Below are 16639 nucleotides of genomic sequence, written 5' to 3'. Positions count from 1 at the left end.
TACAAATGCAGTCCCTATTATAAATAATAACTATAGGTACTCCAAAAAAATCTAAAAGATTATATTCAAGAACTTCAAAAATTTACTTGGAAAGTTAATGTAGCTATAAGTAGTTAAATTTTGATCGCCCTGCATTTTAGTTCATGTATATTGTTATACTACTAGGTATGTATACTCCAATTTACACGTAAATAGTTAAAACGTTTATGCATAATGTTATATTATACTCTATTATCATGCTACCTATATACACTATATACTTATTAATTATTACTTCCTTCACTGCAGTAAAAAATGACTTAAGGCGAATGCAAATGTGTACGTGTTGCCGTGTTGGGCGTGCTATTGCAGCAGGTCTCCGTGTATTATTCAGTTGCCGAAAAACAGTTAGCCTAAAATATAATATAATACGTATTATGTACAACTATGTGGGTTATACACTGTTCCGCCGCGTTTCAGGACCAAATAATCTTTGTGTTTTGATTAACGACCAGTGCTGATGCTCGGGTAATTTGTAAAGAAATCATTGTCGGAATTCCAGATATAAACACTGTCTATATCGTTAACTGTAAGAGCGTGGAGGTTGCCTCGTATCATTATAGTTTCTATGAACTTTTTTTGTTCCATCTCCTGTGAGTTGTTATTAATTTTTGTCCCACACCCCTCGAGATAGCTACCTGCAGCCGTCTCTCGCGCGCGCGTGATTATTGTTGAAACGAAAAAAGTCTTGGCCGTCGGAAGCTGTCGATTGGGTGACGTGAATTATTATTCTCCGCTTTGTGTTGAATTGAAAACGATTGTCGTGGTTATTCGCGGGTCTCCGGCATAATTATAAATCGTCGGACGGTGGACATTTCAATCGACGGCCACGCATACTTTGATAATGACTTCACAAGCATCAGATCACAAAAATAGCAAATATACAGGTATATTGAACATCCGAACACTGTTTTTAACAAACTAAGTCATAACACTGGCATTTTGCCACCAGGATATTGCAGTCTTACAACATGCAGTATATTATTGCAGTCTTATACAGAGCTTTAATTAGGAATTTCAAGACCAAACTAGGGCTTTACATTTATCATTTTTTTTTCAGAAAGGAGGCATTTTGTTGGGTCTTCATTTTGAAAAAATACTATCCTTTCAAAGCAGCATACTTCATTAAAAATCTCATTCAACTGAACAGCCACGTTCACGGATCTATATAATATGTCGTAGGCATGTAGTCGAATCAAACGTTTCACTAAATGCCTAGGCGAATTCCAAATAGTCAAAGAATGTAATTTTTATGCAATTTTACTATCCATTTAGACTTTTAGTCTATTTCAAGTCAGGCAAATAATAAAAATAGGTACAACATTTTAATAATGTAATTATATTTTCTTATTGATTATTTATTACTGTTCTATAAAAAGAAAACTATGTATTATTTATTAACAGGTTGACCGTCAAGGGTTTTTTTTCAAGTTACTTAAAATCTATTTTGAGAATCTATTTGGGTTCTCAAAAATATTACTAGGATTGACACGATTTTCAGCGAGAGCCCGTTTAGAGTCACAATAATCAGTATTTTCTAGTCGGATTTAAAATGTACAGTGTTGCCACTTTCTGATGGCGTAACAAGCTTGCAGATATCATTTTTAGTTTTTTTTTTTTATCAATTTTTGTTTAAATCGTCATAACTGTTTTCAAGTAAACTTATGAAAAAAACCCGTGACGTACGGGAAATAAACTAGTGAGAGCCAAAAAAGGGGCTCATGGCGGCCAACCTGTAAATATTATGTAATATACGTAGTTATGTGAAATATTTTTAATTTCGTGTCCTTCGGTACTATTGTTTTAAAACTAAAATTATAAATAAATAAAGGTAGGTAATTACAAATTTGGTGTGATTAGGGTGTTTTTATTTTGGTCGTCATAAATTGATCTCAATTTTTCATAAAACAATTCACTGCGAGACATTATACTTATAGTTAAAATATACAATCAAAATTTAAAATATACAAAAAGAAATTTCAATATGCCACAATATTACATGCAATTACGTACACGTATGGTACACGGTATATACAATATACCAGGTAGGCACTAAACTAAATTATTGTACAATTCAATCGAGTGTTCTGTATATCTTTTCGTCATATTTTTGTCGTTATAATCGATTAGATTATTTGTCCCGTGGTACTCAATATTGATAAGATTCTCGTAGCCAACGTACCTACGTTAGTTTTCTAAAGTAAAAACCAATGGAACATTTTATTTTTTAAGAATAATATATTATATAGTTACACTTTTTAAATAATAAAAATGAAACATTTTGTATTATGAATACAATCTGAAGTAGGTAGGTACTATTTAGTATTATTAGAAGTAATACGAAGTAACTTACGGTTTTCTATTGTAGATATTAGATTCAATATAATTATTAGAATGATCAGCATTCTAGCCAAGTATTATGTATACGGTATTAGGTTTATGATATAAGTACGTCAATCTAAAAGAATAATTATTACAAATTATACTATTATATGGTATTAAAATTGTATCGTGTCGCCGAAAAGTTAACACATGGATAAAATAAGTAAATATATTAAAATAAAAGCTACCACCGAATCCAGATATGGAATTTAAAAGTATATAATAATTACCTAATAATATCAGTGTACCCAGAGTAGTAGTGTACACATCTAAAGTTAAAGCAGCAAATTGAATATAACAATTCCACGTACAAGACAAAGTAAATATACTTAATTCAAATAATCTATTGCATTAGCCAGATTAAAAAATAATTTAATGGAATACAAATATTTTATTACCTTATAATTATTACATATTATTGTAATCTAAGTAATATAGCATAATTTTAGTCTTATAATTTATTTTGTAAATAGTTATTAACTAATAATATGTTCGAAAAAGGAATTGCGTATTATAAGCAATAAAAAGTAATAATTAAGAACAAAATAGAGAATGTTATTACTTGTTATATTATTTTATTAGTGATGCGATGTATAATCTGTCTTCCAATGAGATACCTACCTACTCATACACATATTTTTCGTAACTTCCCGTCGTATGAAATATATTTATTACTCACGTCAACTCGAACGTATTAAAAAAATATTACGAATTAGTTATTTTACATTTATTATATTATACTATAAATATATGTTATATAATATAATATAATAAATATATACATATATTTAAGGATACACAGCTATAATTTTTTTTATTTGACGTATACCATAAACCATTTGTATTCCACGTATAATAATAAATATTTTATTTATTGTCGCTCGCAAGCCACTTGGATCGGACGAATTTTATTGGTCGTGTATATTATATATTTTTTAATATTTTCTTTTACAATACCTACCTACCGTTATGATGTCATGTCGGTTGCAGTAAAAACTATAGTCCTACGGTCGGCAATATTTCGATATATACCTACGACGGTATTTTAAATAATCGCCTTAAAAATTAGCATACGTGCGGCATACATACATAATATAATTGATTGCATGTGCGTTTGTGCAGTAATCCCGTGCAATACACACAATACATACCCATTATATTATTACGATATGATGATCTGAGTATAATATAACGTGTTCGTCGGAAGTTTGATAATCATTTTAAACCGAAAAACCGACGACGGTGCTCTGTTATGTCATAAAACGTGATCTTCTCACGCCGCCGAATGGCGAACGAAAAAGAGCCCGATAATAGTTATAATATAATAATAACGTGTATCTCACGGCAAGCAGACCAATCGGTTATACCGATGGTTTTGAAAACAACGACGTATACCGGGTATACCTTTTATACCTATAACCCTATATAACGGGGGTGGTTGGTGGTGCCTCGGCGATACTCGTCGGACGACGGGCCTCGAGCGACGGGAGGGCGGTCGAACATCGATCTCTGCCACTATATGTACATACAACAGGTATACACTACACACGCTATTCATCAATAATATTATACGGTTTATCGGTTGTTATTATTATGTTGATCGTTATTATTGCCGTCGATATTGTTTTAAAAAAATGAAATAAATACCCAAAACTTTGGCGGGCCCAATCACCGTCACGTCTTCCCGCGGACCCTGACGGCCGTTTATTACTCCCTTATGCGGTGTTTTCTACCCCCGGGTCTCTACACGCGTGTACAAAATATATTATATATCCCTCTGCTCGTGTATATAATTTATATAATATATATATAAACTATTAATACACCGAAATTATTTTATGGCGTCAAATTACGACGTGTGTTCTTCGTTGCACGATAGGTCGACGGCGGACAACGTATTATATTAGTATAGTCCATGGCCCGCGGCCTATTTTATTGTCCCAAACTGGATTAAAAAAAAAAAAAAAAAATCATAAAAGGATGCTGAGACGAGCCTCGAGATTCGATTATCATTATTATCATTATCGTTATTGTACCTATATAATATATTTTTATGGCCGGTACGCGTACCTCTCTCTCTATATATAATACCGTATGTGGTATGTATAATGTATATGTATTAATATTATATGTGTGTGTATATATATATATATATATAAGAATCACGGCACTTGCCTCCGACTAACACATCGTGTTGTAAAGCGTGGAGAATGAAAAAAAAATAAAACGCGCTCTTTTTTTATGACTCCCACCCAACTAGAACGGATAAACTGGTTCGGTGTGTTACACACGCACCGCCACTCCCGTGCGAGAGAATATTAATTTTTTTCCACAGACTTTAATCCGATACACACATCACACGGTATAATAATAATAATAATAATAATATTACTCGTGACCTCCGTGCGCAGAGGGATTTGAGAGACTGCATTATAGACGATTAATTATTCAAATCTCGACACATTCTCGCAGTACTTTGCATAATTTAATGTCACTGGCGGCCCAATAAGATTTATCTGACGCACACGGCAAATGAATGTTAATTACTTGGCCAATTCCTGTGTCTTACCTGCATGCAGTTTGGCGAAGATCGCGGCGACCGACGCGCGGTGTACGTGCAGACCATCGAAAGTCGTGAGAAGTTAGTCAGTAGGTATCAGGTACGCAAATCGCAATGTATTTTTTCCTTGGAATATATAGTTTATTATATATTATATTTCTTATAAACGTCAAATTAAGCATAAACAATAATTTCATATTAATCTAAATCGTCTAATATAATAATAAAAATAATTAAATAATATTTTAAAATCTATTTATTGCAAAACAATCAAAACAGATTCCGTTAAATTCGAACGCGGCGGAACCGTTTGGAACTCTTTATAATATAAATAATAAAAACGTTACATTCTTTCTATCAATATAAAAACATAATAATATATTAAATATTTTAACCATAATAATATGCAAAAATAATCTTAAACTTTAACAGTCTATATAATGAAAGGTGTTTACAAAAGTACCTATATCTAAAGGTAATACATATACAAATAATAAAATATACAAATGCGTACAATATAATATTATATGATTATTATATAGGTATACACGCTATTCGATTAAAATACTAAAACGATAGAAATTTGCCCGTTTGAACCTAAAACTAATGTATAGAATGGGAGAGAGTTGTTTGTCAAAATAATAAAGTGTATTGAGATCACTAAAACAAAATAATAATATATATGCTATCTACAATTTGTTAACAATTTTATTTAAAATACTTTCGTCTTGCACGTACTTAACTAAAAATAAAACTTACTTTGCTCGTAACATAGTATATGGTAAAAGAATACATATTACACACTCTATGTACTCATAATTTATATTTGAATAACTAATATAATATAATATAATAAATAAAACCTGGACGGCGATATCGTTTTAAGATTTAAATATTAAATCTTGTATAAAACTGTCACGAGCCTTCGAGATTCGGTCCCGAGCGTCGGACGTTTGTTTTAAATGCTTTCACTGGTACTGCGAATGATTCACGTGACGTAAACAATGCGAACACTCGACATCAGCTATGTATAATAACGTAATCTTAATTATTATGTACATTGAATTTCGTCAGATTCTCGATCGAGCGAAACTGGCGAATTGGGCCGACGGCCGCGACTGGCGTATCGGCCGCAAGATCGCGATCCCCGGTCCACGTGCAACGCGTTAACTCATCAGTTCGTCGATGCTGAACCCTTTGCGCTTGGGCGCGGCAGGCTGTCCGTTGTTCTGATTGGGTGGCGGTATCTGCGGCGTTGGCGGCGGCACGGCGACGGCAGGCGCGGCGGTCGCCGGTTGAAACTGAAGCGACTGGTACGCGGGCGGCTGCGGCGAAGGCAGCGCTTGAGGTGACGGTACCGGCATCACCATTCCCGTCGACCGGTCGTGCAAGTCTCTCCTGACGTTCAACATAGCTTGGTGGTGGTGGTGGTGCTGTTGCTGCTGCTGCTGGACTTGCTGATGGTGAAGGAGCGGCGACTGTAGGAATAGATGCAGTGGCTGTGGTTGGTGGTGATTGTGCGGTTGATGTTGTTGTTGGTAACGATTGTGGTGATGATGATAGCTGGACGACGGACGCATAGTGTACGCGGACGACTCGTCGTGACACTTTGTTTCGTGCACACCGGCTCTGGGTGCGGCCGCCCGCCGGAATAACGAAATCTTACCGACGTCTTCCTCCTCTTCTTCCTCCTCGTCAGCGGCAGCCACGGCCGCGGTCGCAGAACCCGTGTCCACGGACGACGAAGACGACGCCGGTTCCTGTTTTGTGACGGCGGCGGCTTCGGCGACACTTGACGAACAGGCGGAGGTGGAAGCGGCGACGGTAGCGACTGGCGCCGACGTTTCTGGCGCGGCTCCGGATGCGGCTGCAACTGCGTCCTCTTCGTCCACGTCCACGTCTTCGTCGTCGTCCACATCATCGCCACAGTCTTCGTCGTCTTCACCGCCGCGGCCACGGCGGCGGCTCCGACCGGACGGAGTTTGCAGCATCGAGCACAATTCGTCCTCATCCTCGTCGTCGTCTTCGTCGCAATAGTCTTCATCATCTGCAGCCGATCGGGGTGGAACCGCGCCCGCGGGTGACGCGGACGTCGAGGACGCGGCCCCTCCGGCGCCCAACGTACCGGCGGCCGGCGCGTCGCCGACCGCGTGCGTGAGCGTGTGCCGGCGGAGGTCGCAATTCCGTCGAAACACCTTGTTGCACGAGTAACACTCGTACGGCTTGTGGTCGGTGTGAGTGAGTAGATGCGTCTTGAGATTGCTGCGCTGGTTGAAGCTGCGCTTGCACACCGGACACTTGTGCGGTGACTCTTCCAGGTGCAGTATCTTGTGCACGGCCAGCGTACGCGACTGACAGAACCCCTTGCCACATTCTGTGCATTTGAACGGTTTCTCCTTGGAATGGATGTACCTAGAACAAAAACAAAACCACGATCGCGATTAGTTTACCAAGTCATATATTATAATATATATACGCTTCATATAACAATAATATTATTATAAAGGTCCCCGCGCGTTACGCGTGAAATATTGTGCGCGGAGTCAATTATGTATTATATTGTCGTCAGTCATCGACCGCGACGGTAATAATAATACGAACTGCAATATTAAAATATAAAGAATATTTTGAGAGCCTATTCTTATAATATAATATATACAACCTTCTTCTCCCCCGCGACTGCCCAGTTATGGCCTATGGTGTACTACACAAAATACCTAACGAACCGTAACGAAATCCAGTCGGGAGCTGGTTCATTGCGCCATCGTAATATCGCGTTTCGTCTCCGAGCGGAGGAGCTATATGCGTCTTATTATTTTCTTCGTCCATCGTATAAGAGACACTATATTAATATAATGATAATATTGCAGAAGACAACGCGTTCCAGCTTCCAGCATTCCCATACACACACACATATTATATAAAATATATGTAAACAGATAATTGTCGGTCGTTAGTTGGGTGCGCGCGGACCGATGATGTATACGTGAAGAAATTAGTAATAATAGTCTCGCCTGGTCACGACTTGACGGTCGTGGACCGCGACACGTTGCCGTCGGCTCGCGCGGAAAGGGTTGTGTGATGGGCGGCGGGATCGAGGGCGACCACGACAATGGACAGACAATAACAATCACGGCGGAGGCGGGAGCGTCGGTAGCTAAGAAGTCGGGGCGGAATAGTGGGTGTAAGAGTAGCAACGCGTAGTCGTACAAGCCTGCACCTGTCCTCTCGCCGCCCCCGCATCCAAGACTTGCAGCAGCGCACATGGCTGCAGGTAGTCATCGACGGATGCCAGAAGGAACGGTTACCGGGGAGAAGGAGGAGTAAATCTAGGAAAACACTTGAGCGCAGTTTTATCTTGCACCCCCGCACGCGCTAATTTTTCAAGACCTATGACGATAACTGAAAACCACCAATAACCGCGTGTGTAATAACATGCGGATAATAATAATACAATATGTAACAAAACGTAATGGATACGAGATCATAATGCAGGGCCAATAAAGTTGCGTCGTTATATTTTTTATAAATATCATTTATTATTATATTGTAGTATAATATTGAGTGTCGTATACGCGGCATCAGATATTATAATGACGACGAACGTTTCATGGCCACGAGAAACCACTACGCATACAATGCACAAGCCTTTTCATTCCGAAACATCGCGTCTCGTCGCGTCTCCTCCCGGCCACACCGCACTAGCTCTCCGACCGTTGGAAATTCAATTTATCTTGTCCGCGCATAGCGTTGGTATATATATACACGTTGTTCTTTCGGTATTCTACCGTCGTCGTATGTATATATATATATATCTTATATTAATATTATATTATATGGGAACGCGTGTACCGAGTATGTTCGCGGCGGCGATGTGTATAGCCACTAGCCGTGTAATATCGTACACGCGTATATTATATATTATTATAAACATACACCAACCTCATTCTGTCCAACGGAGGCCAGGCCCCAAATGCCACGTTGCCACCTCGCCGTCGCCTCTGGACAGACCGGTTCTGATACGCGCACGCCGGGCGGCAACGTAGTCAAGTCTCCGTCTCCGTCTCTCTCACTCGCTCCTTCTCTCTCGGACTACCCATATAATAATATATTATATTATCTGTTCGTCTCTCCCGCGCAAGAGAGGACCACCACTCCGCGTCATTACATATTATTATTATTATTATTATTATTATTATTATATTGTATAGTGTGTATGTGTGTGTATATATATATTATAGGATATAACAATATAATGTCTTTATGCGCCAGAGACCGTACGGTGTGCCGGTAAGAAAATATAACATTAATAGAGAATTTACTTTTTAACCCGTACACACGCACACACACACATCCCCCCGGTTCGGGGATTATTTTTTCGAAAACCCCACGCTGTGCGATTCTTGTCAAATACGTGTGTACACCGCGTATAATATATGCGTGGCGTTTATGTTATAGGTACCTATATATATAATATATAGAGGTATATTATACGCATAACGAATTACTACGATATAATAAACACGTATTTTTTTTCCCTATAATCCGATAAAAGTAAGCGCAGATATACGAGCTTCGGACTTAAGGATTAACATAATCGGTCGGTATACATACATTTGACGTTGTTTATTACTAGTATTTTTGTTTTTTTTTTTTTTTATAGTGACGCGCAAGTCGTACGTTTTCCGTTCAACGTGTCATATTATATAGATAGGTACCTCTACCTAGAAGGTTTAGGTACGGTTATATTGTTAGAGTTTGCACAGACATTCAATGTAAAATACCAGTTCAATAACAACGTCAGAACCGATATCCCATCACGTTGGGCTAAATCTGTACCTATATATTATTGAGTATTTCAATTAACGCTCTTCATAAATATTATTGCGAAAGAGTTTATACGAAAGAAATATATTGCACACAGTTCGTGATGGGATCGTCGAAAATCCGCGGGCAGGTAACTCTACTATTAGATTGTAAAGTGCTTGGCACCGGATGTGGATTTCATTAATAAAAATCGAAAAAAAAAATCAACATAATATTATAAGTAAAAAAAACCCGTCATACTACGATATATCATGTTTGCGCGCGCGCGCGTATATAAAAATAATATAAAATATATGGAAACCAGTTTGAATTTTATATACCCATTAGAATCCGCTGATTATAATTTATGGAGGTTGCGGTATATCATTTGAAATAAATTTACTAATGTGGTATACCTATACTGTACGCCGGTTTCTGGTCGAAAAAGTGTACCGACAGTAAGTACACTTATTATCTATCGGTCCCCGGAAAGTTTGTCGTTCGGTGTTTTTTCACACATCTTTCGGCCGCCGACTTTTCGGAATGCCTTTTAATGACGAACGTGTATGGTGGGTGGAAATGGTCGTGCGGTACGGAAAACCGGTTCTCTCTCTGTCTATATATATTATTATTGTACTCTCGGCGAGACTTTACGTTATTCAAAGAAGGCCAGACGGAAAAAAATAAATGTATATAAAAACCATTAGTGAATATAATATATACGTACACACTACACGTATGCACACGCACATAGGTGGTACGTATATATACGTAATATATGATGGAAACGCATTAAAGCGCATTTATAAATAACGCCGAATGTATTTGAACAGCCTAAAAGCGTCGTAAAAAATAACGAAAATCCTTTACTCTCAGTCTTTCATACTCGGACAAACATTATTATAATATCAAATAATATAATATATTGTACCAAACGCTATATCACATAATATACCTATACCTACACATGGTGCAGGCGGCGGTCGTGATGCTCACTCTGTATATTATACAATGCACGCTCTATACCGACGGGCTGTGCGGGGGCGCCGGTGCAGTGGTCGTCGTCGCCGTGACAAGTCCGTCAGCGCGGGATGATAATTGATAATGAGATTATGATGTATTGTAATATTTGTGGTAATTTTTTATCGTGTGCAAGTGGGATATAATATTTATATCAAATGATAAAAGTACGATTCGGATGGAGTCGTCGTATGCCCACACGACGACTATATGAGTTGTAAGCGCCTCGTCGTATTATGCGCTCTTCAGCGTCAGTGACACGACTTCCGCACAAGCATTATACCCGAGTACCTGACTATCATATCATATTGTTATATCGTCATACGGTGTTTATTATCATTAAAATCGGGGACGACTTGTAACTTGTATTATCCCAACACTAACTGCATAAGACGACTTTGCCCGGGAAAAATGAACAACATAAAATGCACCGAAATATCGGTGTATCTGAATCCACGGACAAATCGGCATCGGTGTACCTCGCTTTGTGAACTAATTCGACCGAAATAGGCAATCACTAATCTGCCTGTTGAGCAATGGATAGCACTTGGTATATTCTCGAACGTATTTCAAAACTTCAAACTACCATCTATAAACTTTCCTGATATCTTTATTAACAATAATCTTTGAAACTTTCGTCAAAATCGGTCGAGTAGTTTTTAAAGTCTATTAACTACATAAGCTATCCATATCTAAAAACATTGTCAATTGTTGTACATTAGACTAATATTCAACAAATGAAATTGGTATTAGTTCCTTTTTATTATTAATAAAAAAATACAATATCAACTCATGGGTCCGCTAGTCTTACAGTTATTTATAATTGTATTTCTGTATTAGATTTTCGTGAGCCAAAACGAAATTCCCGTTTGAGACTGTGAGCCAATTAATAGAAACCTATGGAGGTCTAAAAATGAAGCTTAAAACACACTTAAAGTTTCAGTAAGGAATCTATTGATGTGATTTTTAGTTAAATTAATCCAGTACTTAATGAGATTGGCCGTTAATAAAAAAACTAATTTAACATTTACATCATATTATGTAGATATGCATACGACTGAAATGGTGGCGTTCAATTTTCTAGTTGCAATTTTGTTTCTTTATAATAATTTAAATACTTGAAAAAATGCCACCGTATTTTTTATACTATTATATAGGTACTGCTTGTGTGAACGGGAAATGTTTTTTTTGTTTTAGATTGAGAAGGAAATTACGTGGCGATCAGACGCGTTTCCGTGGGGCACCGGAAACGACAACTAGCGTTGGGCACGTGCGCCTACTCCTACGCTCGCGGAGACTGGCAAAAAAAAATTGCACGCACGCTCTTCACCGCGAACAAATTCACTAGACATTTATGTGCGAGTAGTAAGAATCGCGTACACCGGACAACTCGAATCAGGTTTCGAGATTTTCGAACGACTGTAACGACATCCTGTTAAGAGGATATAACGGCTGTAATCATATTATTATGACTATTATGACTATTGCTGCAACGGCTGCATCCGAATTGAGTCCCAAAACTAAAAAAACATATTAATTGAGTCTCAGGAAAAAAAACTAACTATAACAATTAAATCCCCCTTGTGTACAGTACAATAATTGGTAATAAGAAAGACCTGACGTAGTGAATATTTTTTCAAATTAAACTAAAATCAGTAGTTGACAAAGTATTAATATCATTCGTAGCAAGCTCGATATGTATAACTTTAGATGGTCTTTCACAAATATCGTCTTTTGCTTTTCATTTTAATTCATTGTTCAAAATATTTGTCTATATAATAATTTAATATCGTCTTTGTAGTTCAATAAACTGAAACGAAACTAGTATATTAGATCATTATAAAAGTCGGGACTGAATTTAGACAAATAATATTATAAGACTTGGGACTCAACTCTGAAAATGTCCAAATTGTTTTTGGGACTCAATACGAATTCACTGACAGGCAGCAGCGTCGTAATCGCCGTACACGAATCCCCATAATTATGTTAACCATAATATTTTATCGTCGTGTGTTCTGTGTTGGTAGTTAAAACATGGACGTAGAAGTCGTGAATGCGCGATAAGGTTTCAGGACAACTTACGATGGCGGGTAAGCCATTAATCAGACCGCGTGACGCGGAACACACCGTACCGCAGCCGCCGATACTGTTTACGAAAAACGAGGCAAACATTACTGCCGCCGACTAAGTTCAAGTGCACGGGCCACGGGACGACTTCAGAGTTCAGTTGCAATATTATTGGGGAAAATCAAGTGTTATAGCGCGCAGTATATATATACGATGTACGATTGTTTTCGGCAAATCACGGTGCTCGTTTGGACGTGTAGACAATAATTAGCGTTTGTTGTCGTTTCAATCTGGTTATATACGGCCGGCGTTGGTTCTTGTACACCGCATCTTTATATCATATAATAGTACCATAAATCATAAAAGCGATCGAGAGCTATAGCCGTTTTCAGAATCTCGACGTACAACATAATATATCATTTATTTTGCCTATTTGACACTCAATCAAAATAAGTACCTCCTATGCCACATTGCGGACAAACTGTCCAAGTTTAAATATCGTTACTATATAATATTATTATTTATTATTATAAATTATATAGACGTTATTATATAGATATTAAAAAAAACACGTTTCGGAACGATCGGGTTGGCCGGGCCGACGTTTTGTCCGCGACCGGACCAGTTCTACGGTCATTTTTCAATACGGATCACACGCTGTACACATCTATATATATATATATATACATATTACAGCGTACACACGGGCACACGAACACAAGCCTCGTCCGCCGCCACATGCTGGCAGGAGCATTAAGTCTTTTCGATGGAGAAAAAGAGACGGGCACGCACGCTGCGAAGAGGTAACAACACGCCATGTATATACATATAATATGCAACACACACACACCGCCTAAAATATATATATATATATATAGCAGTGTCACTGTCACTCGGAGCGCAGAGTACCTGACCCATTGTGCGAGAGGGCATTACGGGTCCGGTCAAATGCTTCTGTCAAACCTTTGTGTACGGGGGCGCGTTTCGGACCGGAGACGGTCGTGAAATACGTGAATACGCGACGACGACGGTGTGGGAAAAAAAATGTCACATCCTCTTATATTATAGTACTCTTACATAATGTATACCTACGCCACACATTATTATATTGTACGCGTTGTACAGAATATAGGTAGGTATATGATAATATTGCTAGGTATGTACAACTATAACCAATACTGCACTCTGCAGCGATACGCGTCACACGATGACCGACGCGATTCGTCACACGAATAATTTCCTTATACCCGGCCTGCAGTGGCGACGATTGATTCACGTGTACACGTGACCGACTAACACACGACAATATCTCATTATTATACATTTTATTATTATTGCATTGCGTATGCGTACATAATGATATGATGACGAGAAAACACGCGACTGCAATGTCCATTCACGTCCGGTGAAACCGATGATTGATATTTGATTTATAACACGTTATACTACACGCATGGGCTATATGCGTTCAATAGGTATATGCCGCGAATATATTACACATCGGACGACGTTATAATATTCTTCCAATTTTTATTTCCCCGTCTGGGTCCGCGTATCATGATAATGCTCATGATTTCATGTTTTTCCATCATATCTGCAATCTTGCCAAGTGGTAATTATTACCGCTATTGGCCATATATAGAAATCTGTTTCAAGATACCAGCACGATGATTAAAACTAAAAATGTATTTTTACATTATATTTAGCATATAAAGTATTTTTTTTAAATTCATAAGGTGCATAATATATTTATTTTGTTATTCGACATTTGTATTTTTAACGCACGTGCATATTCAACCAATTTGTGTATAATACATATAGTGCTGCATGGACTTACGAGCCCTGATTTTAATATAAACTAGGTACAGGTACGCAATAATAGGTATACATTCTATCCCATACATAAGATATATAGGTACGCGTGACACGACGACATGTCCTAGAGACCACTACTACAAGTATACAATGTATATATTGTATACTACCCCGCGACGGCGGGGTATCATCACGACCACAAACCCGGTATCGTGTTCGTATATTACCCGGCTGCGTACAAAAATACACTAACACACGACGCGTGCGTTTTCTGCGCGTTTTTACCATTACGATTTTTTTTTTCTTCTATATCGAGCTCGCGCGCTGCAATGTCACAGCAGCATCGCACGAACGGGTCCATAGACCGCTGCCGCGATCGAGACGGCGGGGGGGGGGGGGGGGGGGGGGGGGGGGGGAAACGTGAGCTGCTGCCGGTGCCAGTTCGAAATTATCTTCCGCCACCGCGAGCCGGGTGTATACGTCTTCTATTATAATACGCGTCGTGTGCGTGTTTCAAGCGCAAGGTCTCTGTGGCCTATAAGAGGACCGGGCGTGCCGTGTGGAAGGAGCGCTCGCACATCACGCGAACCACGCAGAGCGCACGAAACCGCTGCCGTGCGCACGGGAGTTTTCCACAGAGTCTTATCACGTTTTCTGATTTCAGACAGATAAATATACGAATAATAATACAACGCGGCGTGCCGTGTGAGATGTGAATAATGGGATGAGCTTCCTGCGCGGCCCGTGAAATAATAGTAATAATAATAATAATAATAATGATGACGACACAATGGGATAAAACGTCGTAAATATAATATAATATATTAAAGTACCCCCTTAGTCCACCAAGGCAATACAAACTATAACATAATATAATAAATACTATATTATAATAATATATAGTATTATCTATTATAATATACAGACAAAAAAAGTTGACAGATGGCACGTGTCAAATCGTATATATTATAGGGAGGTTCCTACTACCTGTACGAATCGTCATTATAACTTACAAGTATATACACCCGGTAATATGTTTAGGCACCTATTATATTTTATATTACAATATATTATAATAATTCATAACTAATGGCGACGAGGACAAAGACTTTTCGCGACACGCGGCGTTTTTATTGACATTTTTGTTGTATCGACGCGTGAAATCGAAAATTGGTTTTACGTCACATATACCGTATATTTATAGTACGCTATGGATACCCATATACACTATGGACTATAAATATAATGTATGAATGCTGTATTGTGGCGATCGCGTTATAATTTATATCTTATAAGCAATACGACTGCAGCGATTGTGGGTCACGGGTACTCGCGGGTATGTTGTAGGTATGTTGCCCCAATATAAATATCGACGAGCGATATCGCGGTATACAGCAATAACGCTTTTGATAATATAATTTCGACTATACAGAGCGGAGTCGCCCGAGGTGTTTACAACTATAATATTATAACGAGGTGCGTGACTGTGTATACTCGAAAAACAACCGGACTGCAGTAATGAAACACAATAGAAGTACACTCAAGTACATATATAAAATAAAAAGTAGATACTGAAGGAGACATGACCCAGAGACTTTAACGCTGCAACTCGCCGCGTCCGTTTAACACAATAATATATAATAGTATACAATCGGATTTTTATAGATATTTTGTTTGAGTTCGACGACGATGTCTATAACAAATGCTAATTCGGTATAAAAATGGGGGGGGGGGGGCGAGCAGTGATTGTTATTTTAGTTCTTAATGCACGTGTATAGTATAACGTTATAATATTATATAGGTAGGTTTATTATTTTATTCTTTCAGGTAAACTCTGTAACTATCGTAATAAACACCACGTTTTATGTGAAAATCTCATCGCCATAAACGACGAGAGGAAAATCATTAAAAACACCACGCTGCACCAGCATAACCAGCTTATACCTATCA

The 16639-nt window shown here is 38.2% G+C and overlaps 1 protein-coding gene across 1 annotated transcript in view; it reads right to left on the bottom strand.

The window, feature by feature from the left end:
• Nucleotides 1–5219: 5219 nt before the first annotated feature.
• Nucleotides 5220–16639, bottom strand: part of LOC132948295 (protein bowel-like) — a 34139-nt gene continuing 22719 nt past the window's right edge. Inside the window, 1 exon segment of the mRNA XM_061018712.1 lies at nt 5220–7393. Within this exon segment, the coding sequence (XP_060874695.1) occupies nt 6148–7393 (1246 nt within the window). The 3' untranslated portion in view covers nt 5220–6147.

The sequence above is a fragment of the Metopolophium dirhodum genome, chromosome 7 (assembly GCF_019925205.1).
Source record: "Metopolophium dirhodum isolate CAU chromosome 7, ASM1992520v1, whole genome shotgun sequence".
NCBI lineage: Eukaryota > Metazoa > Arthropoda > Insecta > Hemiptera > Aphididae > Metopolophium > Metopolophium dirhodum.
Note: the sequence above shows the minus strand (reverse complement) of the source record. Positions and strands in the feature narration are given on the sequence as shown.